This window comes from Rhinoraja longicauda, chromosome 12 (assembly GCF_053455715.1).
Source record: "Rhinoraja longicauda isolate Sanriku21f chromosome 12, sRhiLon1.1, whole genome shotgun sequence".
NCBI classification, from domain to species: domain Eukaryota; kingdom Metazoa; phylum Chordata; class Chondrichthyes; order Rajiformes; family Arhynchobatidae; genus Rhinoraja; species Rhinoraja longicauda.
The window spans coordinates 3,773,301-3,789,611 of record NC_135964.1 but is presented as its reverse complement, the minus strand read 5'-3'; the positions used below and the strand labels follow the sequence as shown (position 1 = coordinate 3,789,611).

General features: G+C 39.7%; 1 protein-coding gene across 3 annotated transcripts in view; it reads right to left on the bottom strand.

Moving 5' to 3' along the window:
• Nucleotides 1-3,157: 3,157 nt before the first annotated feature.
• Nucleotides 3,158-16,311, bottom strand: part of tiam1a (TIAM Rac1 associated GEF 1a) — a 243,819-nt gene continuing 230,665 nt past the window's right edge. The window contains exons 23-28 of one of the 3 annotated variants that reach the window (XM_078408889.1): nucleotides 15,834-15,942; nucleotides 15,494-15,552; nucleotides 13,701-13,806; nucleotides 6,230-6,317; nucleotides 5,962-6,134; nucleotides 3,158-4,423 (exon numbers count right to left, since the gene is read on the bottom strand). In XM_078408889.1, the coding sequence (XP_078265015.1) occupies nucleotides 3,936-4,423; nucleotides 5,962-6,134; nucleotides 6,230-6,317; nucleotides 13,701-13,806; nucleotides 15,494-15,552; nucleotides 15,834-15,942 (1,023 nt within the window). In that variant the 3' untranslated portion in view covers nucleotides 3,158-3,935. The remainder of the gene's footprint in view (nucleotides 4,424-5,961; nucleotides 6,135-6,229; nucleotides 6,318-13,700; nucleotides 13,807-15,493; nucleotides 15,553-15,833; nucleotides 15,943-16,311) is intronic. The other 2 variants (XM_078408890.1, XM_078408891.1) reach the window with 2 other exon arrangements.

Sequence of the window (16,311 nt, the reverse complement as noted above, 5' to 3'; positions counted from 1 at the left end):
GTTACTAGCATGTTAGAATCTCCCAGAACCACAGTAGCATTACCTTTGTTACATGCTAATTTTAACTCCTGCGGCAGCTTGCACCCTATCTCCAGGCTACTGTTTGGGGGCCTGTAGATAACTCCCATTAGGGTCTTTTTACCCTTACAATTTTTCAGTTCTATCCACAATGACTCTACATCTTCTGATTCTATGTCACCCCTTGCAAGGGACTGCATTTCATTCCATACCAACAGAGCCACCCCACCCCCTCTGCCTACCTGTCTGTCTTTTCGATAGGTCGTATACCCCTGAATATTCAGTTCCCAGCCCTGGTCCTCTTGCAGCCATGTCTCTGTAATTCCCACAACATCATACTTACCAATTTCTAACTGAGCCTCAAGCTCATCCACTTTATTTCTTATACTTCGCGCATTCATATGTAACACTTTTAATTCAGTATTCATCTCCCCTCTCACACCGGTTCCTATTTCACCTGACCTTACTCTCTTATCCCTTCTTGAACTTTCCGTCCCATTAATTCGGGTGTCCTTCGTAACTTTTCCTGTACTCTCTTCCCCTTTAACTCCAACCTTAAACTCCCAATTTGTCAACCCCTCCCCCCTGCTATTTAGTTTAAACCCACCCATATAGCACTAGCAAACCTGCCTGCCAGAATGTTGGTCCCCCTCCAGTTAAGGTATAACTTTTCCCTTTTGAACAGGTCACCCCTACCCCAGAAGATATCCCAGTGGTCTATAAATCTAACTCCCTGCTCCCTGCACCAGCCCCTCAAATGTTCTATTAAAGTGGTTACACAATCCGTCCCCAACAAAACCATACTGGTTTGCTCGGTTCACCCATTTCCTTTCAGATGACTAACAATCCGGTGTTTTAAAAGGTGTCCCACTGACTAGCCTGAACTTGCTGGGCTTATTCTTATTTTTGCTACTTTTCAGTCTTCTGGCACCAATGATGTGGCCAAAGAACATTAGATGATTATGGTCAGTACTCCAGTGATTTCTTCCCAAATTTGCTTGCCATGTGCCTTCTTCAGTATCCTATGTGTTTAGTGTGGGTTTGTAGCAAACCTAAATATCTTGTACCAAATCATAGAGTTGTGCTGCACAGAAACAGGCCCAACGTCCTATTGTCTTTTTTGCCCATCTATCCAAATTTGTTTGAAGTAACAAAGAACTGCAGATGCTGGTTTATACAAAAGGTAGAAGGGTTCAAACCCAAAATGTCACCTGTCCTTTTTCTCCAGAGATGCTGCCTGACCCGCTGAGTTACTCCAACACTTTGTGTCCTTCCCCCTAACTTGTTTGCCTGTGTGGGTTCATATCCTTCAATGCCTTTTCCATTTAAGTGCAAGACTAAATGTCTCTTAAACATAGTGATGGTATCTGACTCCACCATCTCCTCTGGCAGAACGCTCTAAATATCGACCACTCTGTGTAAAAACAAACGTTGCCTCTCAAAGCTCCTTTAAAACTTTCACCTTAAACCCATGCTCTCTTGTTTTTGATACCACTACCATATAAAAAGATTCAGACTATCCACATCTCTGGTATTTTTGTATACCTCTATCAGATCACCCCTCAGCCTCCTTCAGTTCAGGGAAAGTAAACCCAGGCCAAACAATCGCTTCCCATAAGTTATGTCCTCTAATTGAGGAAACATTGTGGATAGTCTTTTCTGCTCTTTCTTCAGAATAACCACATACTTCATAAACAGTAGTGTGTACAGTACCCCTGTACAATGACAATAAAGATATATTATATTGTATTGTATTGTATTGTATTGACCAGAACAGCATACCTCAAAGTGGGAGCTAACCAAGGCTTCGTAAAGTTGCAAAATAATGTCCCAACATTTATATTCTGTGCTGCAATCTATAAAGAAATGCATGCCATGTGCTTTCTTCGCCACCCTATCTATCCTAGATGCCACTTTCAAGTCATTATGGACTTCAACCTCAAAGTTCCTTGGTACATCCTTGGTACACGAACATTCCTTAGTACTCTACCATTTACTGTATATGTCCTACCTCTATTTGACTTCCCAAAATGCATCACCTCGCACCTGTAGGGATTAAATTCCAAAGTTCAGCCCAACTTTCCATCTGATCTCCAGACTTAGACAACCTACCTCACTGCCCACAACTCCAGCAACCTTCAGGTCATCCACAAACAAACTCATTATGTCTCCTACATTCACATCGTTTGTTAATATATAATCACAGAAATAAGGGTCCCAGTGCGATAAACCACTGCTCACAGATTTTTAGTCAACCTTTGCCTCCCATCACCAAGCCACGTTTAGATCCAAATTAGCCAGCTTCCTTTGGATTTCACGTGCCTTAACCTCCTTAACCAAAACACCAAAGACCTTGTCAAAAGCATTATTAAAGCCCGTAAAGACAATGCTTCCCGTTCTTCCTTCATCAATCTTCTCAGTTACCTCTTCAAAAAACTCAAATCAAATTAATTAATGAGGACAGATTTCCCCCCTACAAAGCCATGTTGACTATGCACTATTTGCCTTTGCAAATATACGTCTTATTTCTTAGGATCTTTACGAATAATTTTCTGACCATCAGCCATCTGGATTATCTCTGCTGCCCTTTGTAAATAAAAGAATAACATTTGCTATCCTCAAGTCTTCTGGCACCTCCCCTACAAGGATGAAAACATGCCCCTCAGGGCTCTAGCTATCTCCATCCTTGCTTTCCATAGCAACCTGGAATAGTTCTCATTTAGCCCTGAGGCTTCATTAACCCTTAGGCAGCCTAAGGCTTCCCATACTCCTCCTTCTCAATACTAACCTGCTTCAGATTATTTATGTACCCGCGCTGGAACTCACTATCTTCCATGTCCCTCTCCTTGGTGAATTGAGATGAGAAATATTAATGTAGGATGTCTCCACTATAGATTACCTGCTTGTTCCCTAACGGGACCCACTCTTTCCATGGCTATCCTCTTGCTCCTGATACACTGTTAGAATCTCTTGGCATTCTCTACATGTTTAATAATGTCTTGGCATTCTCTGCAAAGGGAACTGATGGTTAATTCGCTAAAAAAACAATTCATGTATTTAATACATTACACGTGTCATACTAAAATTAACTAAAAATTTATTCAGAATACATTCGAATATATTTATCTGCAAACCTAGTTCAGTAAACACTCAAAATGGCATAAAGAATTTCTAGTTTCATGTGTTTTATTATGTTTGAGGAGCATTTACAATTCTTAAAGTTAATGAACCTAAAAACATAAAAATAGAATTTCTTCCAGCTTACAAAAGAAATATATTAGGCAACTTCTGATGTGCGCATTAAAGCCTGAAAATATGTACAAATATGAATACAGCAATAATATAAGTACCATTGGACATATTGGTAGTAGAATGATTCTCTATAGTAGTTTGTAAAAGTTAATTATTCGAGGCCTGGTTCCTTGGTTCATATAAACACCTGATTTACACCAATGTGGAAGCTGCATGATTACAAATCAGTAACCATATTTTGCCATATTCTGCACAGATGATATTTCCCAAATAGTTATAGATGAAATCCAGTTTTCTGTAAAAGGTACAAAGTAATTTTGTAACAGATATAGTAGCTTCGTTGAGTGAAACACCCATATATATATATAACCAAAAAAATGAAATTATATTTTTGCACTGCCACGATAATAAATATCATACATTAAAGCCCTTTGGACAGGAAATTGTAGGAGTGTAGAATGAAGTCAAAAAAATGATCATTTTTTGTCTGTTCAATCATATCAATTCTTAATTGAGGTCGATGGAAGTATGGCTTCTGAATTATTCCAACTACCTCCATGTGTATATCCATCGAAATATTCAATGGAATCATCTCCATAGTAATTAATATGTCATGTAGAATCAGCACTGAATGTGCCTGATGATCAGACCTGAAGAAACATATCTTAGTTTTCCTCATTTTCTTTTTTTATTGAATTGAAGTCTTCACGTTTTACCCAGATTACTTCTGCCACATTGTTTTCCACAATGCCGTTAGCTCCAGCTGCAGGTTTCTGCTTCATGGCAAATCTCATCTTTGATGGTGAGCTGTCCGGTGTTCTATTCATGGACAGTTTACCATTCTCGTTACGTCCATCTTTTGTGAAGCTGATTGCTTTTAGCTGCTCTTGTAAATCTTTTGACATCGACAAACTTTTCACCGACTGGCAATACTCATCATCGTCACTCAGAATATCGGTCTCTTTAACGTCTCCCTGTTCCTCATACTTGGCCAGATCAAACTGCTCCTCCACCCAGCGATCTGTGTCGTTGCAGGTCACCGATGACTGCAAAGTCGCATTATTCTGGCTGCGTCCAAACAGGTCATCTGCATCAATCGTGAATCTGTTCCTGGAAAGTCTTTTTTTACCAAGGCTTCTGCAAGGTATTGAAACTTAAAAAGGAATAAGAATACTTAGAATTAGATACTGCAATGTTTATCAGAAGCAGAACTGAAAATATGCTATTTGTCCAAAATGTTAGTTATCCTTAGAATTGAACAAAGCAAGGGTTTTCTCTTGACTATATTGCTGATGATCACTTTGTGTATTCAGACATCATTGTAGAACAATGTAAAATATATGGAGTAATGATGTCAATAAAAAAGTACCAGAGGTAATGACTATGTGTTCATCCAAATGTCATTTCTACACAACAGATTCTGCAAAGATCAGATATTGGCCTGAATCATGCTGTCTGGCAGATGGTAGTTCTGTTGGGATCCAGCAGCTACCAAGTGTTTGAGCCTCAGTGCTTCTCCAACCTCTGATAGGTAGAAGTTCAACATGAGCAGTACCAGCACCTGACACCTGCCACACCACTGGCTTCACCATTGACTCCAGCGGCAGAGTAGGGATGTAACTAACAGAGAGCAAGGATGCATTTTCCATCCTGAGCTCAGCCTTGTGCTGGAAAGGTGCAAAATCAATGGTGACCCATTCAGCTGACAGGGGTCATCACCCTCAGGACAAACTGAAGCGCTAGAATTTAAAAAAGCCAAGCGCTGGAGGAACTCAGCGGGTCACACAGCATCTGTGGAGGGAAATGGACAAACTATGTTTTGGGTTGGGTCTCCTCTTCAGATTGAACATTTTAACCCAAAACGTTGTCTGCCCATTTCCCAATACTTTATTGCCTGACCCTCTGAGAACCTCTAACAGTTTGTTTTTTGCTCAAGATTTCAGCATCTACAGTTCCTTCTTCATGAGTTTGGATTACTTTATTAGATTTTTTTTTTAGATTTAGAGATACAGCGCAGAAACAGGCCCTTCGGCCCACCGGGTCCGCGCCGCCCAGCGATCCCCGCACATTAACACTATCCTACACCCACTAGGGACAATTTTTACATTTGCCCAGCCAATTAACCTACATACCTGTACGTCTTTGGAGTTTATTAGTTTATTTCAGCATTTTAATTATGTTAATATTGTAATATATTTTCACTATATTTTAAATCTTTCATCTCTAAAGTCTAAAGTTTTAAAAAAAGTTAAAATATCAGGTGCAGAGCGACAACTTGTCTATGTGCAGGCAGATAATGTCTGACCTGATGAGCAGTTCCAGCATTTAATTTCAGATTATCAGTATTTGTAGTATTTTACTTTTGAATGCAGTTTCATTAAACACACTTTCATCATGTTCTTTTGCAAATTCATTGAACTGTTTCCCAATCACCTTTGAGTTCAGGCATTTGATCCAGTTATCAAATACTGCAATTTGTGTTTTATTGTTAAGGTACATGTCACAATATAAAATATGTAAGACAAACCTCAAGAAAAGGATCATAAGTTTGTGACAGGAGGTGCATATTTAAGGAATAAAGATACATTCCAAAGTAATTTCATAAAAATAGAGAACAATGCACGAACACCAAAAGAACATCTGTACCATGTTGTGGCATTAATAATCATTTTAATCTTGCTCGATACTTACCAGCACGGTCCACAGCTGGTCTTGCTCCCTTTAGTGCACATAGTCGTTTCCCTCCAAAAGGCATGTATTGCTGAGACTGAGGCAAGCTTTCAGTTTTGAGAAGCTGCCTTCGCTGTTTATCACGAAGTGTAGACTGGACCGCTTTGATAAAATCCCGCTTGTTCTCAGGAGTACTGAAAATTTCCAGAACAGCGTAAATTTCAGGAAGACAATTACAAATAAAATCTACATTCTTGGCACGTAAATCGGGTGTTAGGTAAATAACTACCTGCTGCAGAAGTGAAAGGTTGTCTCTGGTCTTCCTTCCGATTCAGATTTAGTGTGAACAACTTCGAAGACACAGTCAGTCTCTGCATCTACAAACAAAAGCACATCAAGGCACAGGATAATGAATTATACATATGAAGGAGGTATAAGAAAATAACTGCAGATGCTGGTACAAATCGATTTATTCACAAAATGCTGGAGTAACTCAGCAGGTCAGGCAGCATCTCGGGAGAGAAGGAATGGGTGACGTTTCGGGTCGAGACCCTTCTTCAGAAGGAGGTTATACATATGAAGGAGGTACTCAGCTTCATACAATTTCACAGAGACATCATATGTGTAACATAGAGGACAATACAAAATACATTTTAAACCACAATGACGATGGGATTTTATCATTTTAAATCTTGTTCACATAATTACACAGATTAGCAAAAATTCTCAAGCTTGCTTCTGTGCCTCTGCAATGGCAGCATCCACTAACCATCTGAGTTTTTAAACCTCTTTGTTCATGTATTTCTGCTGCAAGTAAGAATTTCATTCTGTCTTCAGAACATATGACAATGAAATACTCCTGATTCTCCTGAACATGGCAAAGTATTTGTTCAGGAAAATCAATGATTTGCTATCAACCTACATGGATGTCATCTTTTTTAAGTTCAGCATTGTCATTCAGTGAGATATTACTCATGACCCTATTGTGCGAGGTACAGGATGTGATAGAATTTCCAGCTGATCAGGTCGAGTTAATCCTTTCCCACCCACTTTATGAATGCAGCCTTACTCAGTGGCTTGTCATCGAGTTCATTTCCTGTAAAAAACTAGATGAAAACAATAGCAATTTGCATTTGTAGATCTTCCATCGAAGTATTTCCTGTTGTTGTCTTCAGAAGAAGGGTCTTGACCTGAATCGTCACCCATTCCTTCTATCCAGAGATGTGGCCTGTCCCACTGAGTTACTCCAGCATTTTGTGTCTATCTTTGGTATCAATCCTGACTGGAGCGTTCCGAACTTGGGTGTATAGTCTCAGTATTAGGTTTAGGCCTCTTGGGAATTCTACACCAGAGTTTTCTATCCTTATATTCTGTGAGTTTACAATACAGTAAAATTCCGATAATCCACTATCCGTTTCTTCGGAAATATTGATGTTTGGCAGCTGGCACACAGGGTGTTTATTCCCTCTTCCCTTTAGTAGGAGCTACAGTTCCCACTCTTAATTTAGCTCACGAGGGGCCACAGTTCCTACACTCCCTGTGACACACTGTGGCTTCAGTTCCTGCATTCTGTATAAACCCATGGGGTCCTGTTTGTACATTCTGGTTAAGCATATCAGGCTCACTGGAAAATGTATTAATCTACAATGTAACATCTGAAATTAAATCCAGATTCAATAATCTGGAAAATTTTCCTAACAACCAATGCACGAGGAAATTTGACAATCCAGCATCGCCATAGCCCGAAGCCTGCTGGATGAATGCAGTTTTACTGTATATTCATCGCTATATTTGAAGTTGATTTCAGTAAATCAAAGTATAAGAAGTAAAGTAGATGAGCTTGAGGCTCAGTTAGAGGTTGGTAGATATGACATTGTGGGGATTACAGAGACGTGGCTGCAGGAGGATCGGGCCTGGGAACTTAATATTCAGGGTTATACATCCTATAGAAAGGACAGGCAGGTGGGCAGAGGAGGTGGGGTAGCTCTGCTGGTGAGGGATGAAATTCAGTCCCTTGCGGGGGGTGACATAGGGACTGACGAGAGTCACTGTGGATTGAGTTGAGGAATTGTAAAGGTAAGAAGACACTAATTGGTGTTATCGACAGACCCCCAAATAGTAGGGTGTAAGATGCAGCAGGAGTTAAAGCTGGCATGTAAGAAAGGTAATGCCACTGTGGTGATGGGGGATTTCAATATGCAGGTAGACTGGGAAAATCAGGTTGGTTCTGGATCCCAAGAAAGAGAGTTTGTAGAGTGCCTCCGAGATGGATTCTTAGAGCAGCTTGTAATGAAGCCTACCAGTGAAAAGGCAATTCTGGATTTAGTGTTGTCCAATGAACCAGATTTGATAAGAGAACTCAAGGTAAAGGAACCGCTTGGAGGTAGTGATCATAATATGATCAGTTTTAATCTGCAATTTGAGAAGGAGAAGGTTAAATCGGAAGTGTCAGTGTTGCAGTTGAACAAAGGGGTCTATGAAGGCATGAGAGAGGAGCTGGCTAAGGTAGACTGGGGATCCTAGCAGGAATGACGGTGGAACAGCAATGGCAGGAGTTTCTGGGCATAATACGGAAGACGCAGGATCATTTCATTCCAAAGAGGAAGAAAGATTCTAAGGGGAGTAGGAGGCAACCGTGGCTGACAAGGGAAGTTAGGAATGGAATAAAATTAAACGAAAATATGTATAACACAGCAAAGAGTAGCCGGAAGCCAGAGGATTGGGAAAATTTCTTAGGACAACAGAAGGTAACAAAACGGGCAATACGGGCTGAAAAGATGAGGTTATCCACTTTGGTGGCAAGAACAAGAAACAGATTATTATCTCAATGGTGTCAGATTAGGAAAAAGGGAAGTGTAACGAGACCTGGGTGTTCTTGTACACCAGTCACTGATAGTAAACATGCACGTACAGCAAACAATGAAGAAAGCTAATGGCATGTTGGCCTTCATAACGAGAGGATTTCAGTATAGGAGTAAAGAGGTTCTTCTGCAGTTGTAAAGGGCCCTGGTAAGACCACATCTGCAGTATTGTGTGCAGTTTTGGTCTCCTAATTTGAGGAAGGACATCCTTGTAATTGAGGCAGTGCAGCGTAGGTTCATGAGATTGATCCCTGGGATGGCGGGACTGTCATATGAGGAAAGATTGAAAAGAGTAGGCTTGCATTCACTGGAGTTTAGAAGGATGAGAGTGGATCTTATAGAAACATATAAAATTATAAAAGGACTGGACAAGCTAGATGCAGGAAAAATGTTCCCAATGTTGGGGGAGTCCAGAACCAGGGGCCACAGTCTTAGAATAAAGGGAGGCCATTTAAAACTGAGGTGAGAAGGAACTTTTTCACACAGAGAGTTGTGAATTTGTGGAATTCTCTGCCACAGAGGGTAGTGGAAGCCAAATCACTGGATGGATTTAAGAGAGAGTTAGATAGAGCTCTGGAGGTTAGTGGAATCAAGGGATATGGGGAGAAAGCAGGCACAGGTTATTGATTGTGGATGATCAGCCATGATCACAATGAATGGCTGTGCTGGCTCGAAGGACCGAATGGCCTCCTCCTGCACCTATTTTCTATGTTTCTATGTTTCTAATAGAGCTTTGATCAATGGATTTTAGAAATCTATAAGAATTCACAAATAAGATTGAGTCAAAAAAAGTGGTCAAACTTTACACATGGGCATATGGGCACATAACCAAGTGCTTAAGATGCATTTTGTAAGAAGTTAATTACAGATGAGAAAGTATGTTAGACCAGTTAGGATTTTGAAATAATAAATGTTTTATACTATTATATGGGTAAATAATGTAGTTAACAAATAAGTATTTATTCTACCAAAACTATGAAAATATTAATTAATTAAATATTAATGCTGTCTTTCATTACATTGCTCAAAATTCTCTTTAGAAGGAGTAGAATTTAATATCAGTTTTCTCCATCCAATCAGCCATAGTTGATACAATTATTGGAGCATAGTTCAAAACAATCACTTCAATTCTATTCTTCTGCCTTTTCCTACAGGCCATTAAATCCTGTTGCAATGTTTTCTTGGTGGGGGGTGGCCCAGGTTGGGCGTGTAGAAATATTTTTCACATCAATGATTTACGTGGCATGGATAGTAAATTTGCAGATGACACCAAACTACTCATCTGGTGGATTTAGAAGAAGGTTTACAGCAGGATATAGGTCAACAGGGAAAGTAGGCAACGAAATGGCAGATGGAATTTAACTTGGACAAGTGTGAAGTGATGTCTTTTTGGAACTTAAACAAGGCCAGGTCAAAACAGTGAATGGCAGGGCCCTGGGGAGTGTTGTTGAACAGAGAAACGATGGGGGTACAAGCACTTAGTTCCCTGAAAACTGGGACACAAGTCGACAGAGGGGTGAGGAAGGCACACGGCATGCATGTCTTCATCAGCCAGAACATTGAGTATAAGTGATGGGCTATCATGCTACAGCTGTACAAAACGCTCGTCAGGCTGCACTTGGGAATATTGTGTGCCGTTTTGGCCGCAACACTCTAGGAACGACTTTAGAGCTTGCAGAGAAGATTCACAAAGGTGCTGTCTCCATTGGAGGGATGAGTTTTCAGGAGGGGTTGGATGGACTAGGCCATTTTATCCCGCAGTGAAGAGCACTGAGAGGCGACATAAGAGAACAGTATTAAATTATGAGGGGTGTAGATAGGATAGATAGCCAATGACTGTTTCCTATGGTAGGGTGTCTAAAACTAGAGGGCATAGATTTACGGTGAAAAGGGGGAGATTTATAGGGGATCTGAGGGGTGATTTTTTCACACAGAGAGTGAATGGGTTCTGGAATGAGCTGCCAGTGTAATACTGGAGACATTTTGATAGGTACCTGAATGATCAGGCCATAGTGGGTCATGAGATTAATGACCCACAAGGCAAAGGGCGGCGGGTAGAGATAGGCATGATGTTCGGCATAGATATGGTAGGATGAAGGGCCTGTTTCTATGCTGTACAACTTGAAGATACTAACTCACATAAGCCAAATGACCAAAGCAGATCAAGTTGTTTCCTTGGCTCGCTCAAACTGAAACATCCAGCTCACAGGGAGAACACCCTCCCTAAAACAAACACTAGCTGACTGCCAATGAAGTGCATTCAATGTTAAAGGACCTTAAAAAAAAATCCACAGACCGACTGAATTTCTGTAACCCCTATTGGAACACACTTCAGGCCTTAAACGCTAGCGACACCCTCAGTGGCACATTACTTGGCAAATCACAATGGTCACCAAGTGCAACCCGGTACCACAGAGAGCGATGAAGTCTCAAGGGAAAGCTGGAGGACAAACCAGGGAAGTCATGGCCCACCTGTTCCATGTGTGAACAATGAGGAACAACCCCATTAGCAACTTGTTGGCAGCAACCATTCACACTTCCTCACCTGAAGCCATGGAAGCGGAAAATAAAGGAGTAGCTTTTGCAATAAAATAAGAAAATTACAATTAAGCCATCAGGTAAACATTGAAAATTGAATCAATTACACCTGATCACAAAACTGCCCAAACTCCTTTTCCCATGTTTCAGAAGAAATACTGAGGAGAGATTGTTCAGTGTTTCCTCTGTATTTCCTGTGAAACATGGGAAAAGGGATTTGGACAGTTTCCTGATCAGGAGTAATTGATCCAAATTAACATGAAACATATGCAGGACAACAATCATATTTCAATGGATGTGCATCCATATACTCTAGTCCAGATTTTCTGATGTGTAATATTAACGCTGATATTTATAAATGTTCAAAAAATTATAATTAGAGATTTGCATGCTAAACATTACACACTTCATTAAGAGAATAGTGTTTATTCAAACATGTGTACCATATGCAGCATTGCTTGTATAAACTGAAGTCATAAATGCAGCAAGTCAGGGTTTAAAACAATTAAAATAGTCCACTCATAAAATTGAGAATATGTGCAAGCATCCAAGACCATATTATGTTCCTTATTTGAGAAAAAAAGTAGATACCTTTGATTCTCTATGCACCCACACTGAGAAGTGAAGTTCAGTGTATGAATGAAAGCAGGCTTATGCCATTCGCATAGAACATGTTTGTGACAAAATATACATATTTTTGTCTTAAGTTTTCTCATGATATTGGATTCTTCCAGTCTTACATTATAGATGAGTTTTAAACACAGCTGCACTCACTCACAGAAATCAAGTCTCACCTTAATTTGTAAAAAATATTGCAACTACTATTCAATTGGCCTCTGATCAATCTGATTGAGGGAAGAGCCAAAATATTCTATTCAAATACAAATCCGTTGTTATAATTGGAGTTATAATTCTAAGATATTTAATCATCTTGATGTTCAGTTCACTTTTGGAATTTTATTTAAAAGGTATATTATGCTGGAATACCCCAACGGAATACGACAAATCAGAATACTTTATAATTGAAAAGAAAAGGAATTTAAAAAGCGCAGTGTCTTTAGTTAGTGAGTAACATAGCATGGAAACAGGCCTTGTAACCCACTGAGTCCATATTGGCCATCAAATGCCAAATACAGCTAAAGATAAACACAAAATGTTGGAGTAACTCAGGCAGCACCTCTGGAGAAAAGGAATGGGTGACGTTTCGGGGCGAGACCCTTTTTCAGACTGAAGAAGGGTCTCAACATGAAACATTACGCATTCTTTTTTTCTAGAGGTGCTGCCTGTCCCGCTAAGTTACTCCAGCATTTTGTGTCTATCTTTGGTTAAAACCAGCATCTGCAGTTTCTTCCTGCCAAATAAAACTAATCCCATATTAATCCCATTTCATGCTCCCACATTCTCATCAACTCCTGCTAGATTCCACCTTTTACCTACATCCTAGGAGCAATTTGGAATGGCAAAGTAACCTACCAATCGGCATGCCTTTGGGATGTGGGAAGCAACAGACGCACCCAGAGAAACCTACGTTGTCACAGGGACTGTGAAGAAAAACTCCACACTGACAGAGTTAGAGGTCAGGGTTGAATCCAGGTTGCAGAAACCTTTGAGGCAACAGCTCTACAAGCTGTGCCATTCTGCAGTCCTAAAAACAGTGCAAGTGTTGAACAACACATCTTTGATCATAACAGCTGCTATAACATTGGGACATTTGGAAATGTTCAGCTGAAATGCTTCTCAAGAGTTCACTGCTTATTAAAATAAGGTTTTACTTTAATACCAATCAAAGCAGGTGGAACACTTGGAGAGTCAGTACTCCTATTAAGAATTCCTGCATGTGAAAATTGTTAGAGTGAGCAAAAATAATCCCTACAATATAACATGATTAAGAAGAACATGGAGGGATTTGGATCATGTGCAGGCAGATGAGATTAGTTTAACTTGACATTATGTTCAGCACAGACAGTGTGGACTGAAGAGCTTGTTCATGTGCTGTACTGTTCTTTGTTCTATAAGATAATCTTAAAACATTTAATAATTAATTGTTTCCACTTAATCTCTGTAATGGAAACATACTTCTACAAATATGTTCTACAATGTCAATAAAAGATAAACTCTGCAGGGACGAATATGTTTTCTCAAAGTTTTGCTTATAAATTTTATTATTATCAATTAGTGGTGATATAATCCAAAGTGACAAATGCAAATAGCATCCACAATAAATGTTTGCACAATAGTTCAACACTCTACCAAAAGAGATTAAAGGCTAAACTGGTATTGTGGAGGCTCATTTGCCAACATAGAGGCCCATTTCAACTGTCTTATTAATTGTGTATTAAGATAAAAATTAAACATTTGTACCTGAAGAAGTTACTGATCGAATTTGCAAAGCTTGTGTGGGAATCATGTGGCGAAATCGGAAAGGATCACGATCATCGAGAACAGTCACCCTCTGGGAAATGTTTCCCTATTGTTTGTGGAATAAATTACGTCATTTATAGCAATTTTACAAAGAGCAAATGAAGATTTATACAACAGATGTTCAAGTAGTTAATGACCAGCTATAATTAAATAGAATCATCTTAAAGAGATACAGATGTGTGATAACATTTTCATAACTGAAGTTATAACGTAATTTAATATCTTTCATTAGAACCCAAACAAGTATGACAGTACTGATAGAATTTCACAATGCCCACATAAAATAATGCCAAATCTATGACATTTTGATCTCATTTTCTCTTTGGTTCAAAATTTATTAAATTGTTCATTACAAAATGTCATCAAATGTCAAACTTTGTGCCACCCTAATGCAGGTATACCTCCCTAGATTTGCATCAACTCAGATGTGTTCCAGCAATATAATAACTGATGGGAAAATATTCTTCTCAAATTAATGACTTAATGACTCTCCCTCCCAACCCATCGATTGGCATTTAGAAGATGGGATCACTAACTGAGGGTCTCTAATCCAAGTGGCTGTGTGGGTAGGTCAGGCTGTGGAGTAGAGCAGATTGGAAGCTGGGGGTCGTGTTGGTTGCTCCCATGGTTCGGAGGGAGGCTAGGGGTAAGTGGTTGGCCTGAGGGAGAGCTGAGAGGTCAACGCTCTGACCAAAGTAAGGCCCAAGTTCCACATGGGATTTGCTTAGAGAGGTCCTCTGCAAGTTAAAGGAAAAGCAAAATATGACTGAACCTGGAAACCTAAAATAAAAGCATAATCTGCTGGAAACACTCTGCAGATTAGACAGCCTCTGGAAGGTAGAAATAAAGTTTACTAGACCAAGTGGACCCGTTGGGCCCAAACCTCTACTGCATTGGTGCAGCACCCTCTCCCCCTCCCTCCCTTCCCCCCTCCCCTCTCTCCATCCCCCCTCCCCTCCCTCCATCCCCCCTTCCTCTCCCCCCACTCCATCCCCCTCAACCCCCCTTATCCACCCTCCTCCCCCCCCCCCCCTCCCAAGGAGACAGATTTAAACTTTAAAATGTGAATAACTTTTAAAATGTAACACCGATTTCAATGAAACTTCTTCCATTAGCACTAAAGGGATGATGGTGGGTAAGGTGGGCCTAAAATTGTTGTGCTATCGTGTACCGTTTTGGCTGTAGTTCAGGAACAAACAATCAAACGAGAGTTTTAGTATATAGATGTTTAAGGCTGACTTGAAATCCAATGATGCTGTGAGATTTGCAAGCATTTCCAGCACTTTCTTTTCCGATTCCTTGTACATAATGCTGAAAACGGGTGAGAAGGCATTAGGAGTGGTCTGTGGGCTGCGTGGGCCACAACATTACGGAAGGAGCTTCCAGATATATTCTGGGTTCTTGGTGAATTGGTGCATGAGGTGACAAGTAGGATTTGGATCAAAAGTCCCAAACTTTTGAATGACATTAAATGAGTCACACCATGGCACTAAAATGTGGCACTAACAAATGTGTGAAACCCAGCATTTAACTAAAGGGTCTATATTGTTCTTTAACATAGTGATACCAGAATATTGTCTTGCAGCACAATTGTGAGAGATTTCAAAACCGAGTTTTTAAAATCAAAAATAAAAGTGTTGTTACATAAATTATTTAAATTTTATAGTTAATTGTTCAAAATAATGTATCTACACCTCGTAAAGCATGTACTGTATTCATGATAGAAAACTTACCAGTTTCCTTTTCTGTTTAAAACCATCTTTATAGATAAGAACAACTGCAGCTTTGAACACTAGAAACAATGAACATAAAATAACATTTAAAGAAAAGTTGCTGTGCTTTAAACATCTAACTGCTTGTCTGCAACCATTGTGACTTATTAATCAATGCAAACTGGTTCTGAATGTACATAAATGTAAAACTAAAACAGCAGATTTTTTAGCACTCCGGAGTCCTTACAGGAAGTTGTTACGTGCTGCCCTCAATTTCCCCAAAATATTGTACAAATATAACACCAATGGTGATCACACTCATTTACATTTCTAAAGCTTGAATAAATCAAGTACACCGTACCAAAAGCTGCCAATTCGGGGTCTTTTTTGCACTTTCCAAAGTATGATGGTGGATTGAGCCAACTAACTGTCGAATGGAGAAGAAGATCTCCCATTGAAAGGTCCCCAACCTGTAAAAAGCAGAGACATCTGAATAACACCCACACAAATGCACACATACATGCTCAAACATTGTTTATACATAAGACAATGATTCACTATTTTGGAGTCTGAAAAAGAGTCTCGAACCAAAACGTTACCTCTACATGTTTTCCACGGATGCTGCCTGATCTGCTCTTTGTCTCCTTTTGTGCATTAACCAGTATTTACAGTTTTGTTAGCCAGTTTGTACTCTCTTATTAGGTTTGTAAAAATTGCATGTAATCCTTCAACTGCAAATTGTTTTCATGAAGTTGCTGCATTTGAACATTAATTACCCAGTCAAGTTTACCCTGCCATGAAAAGTTAAGACTAGTACAGAAACAAAATCAATATGGTTT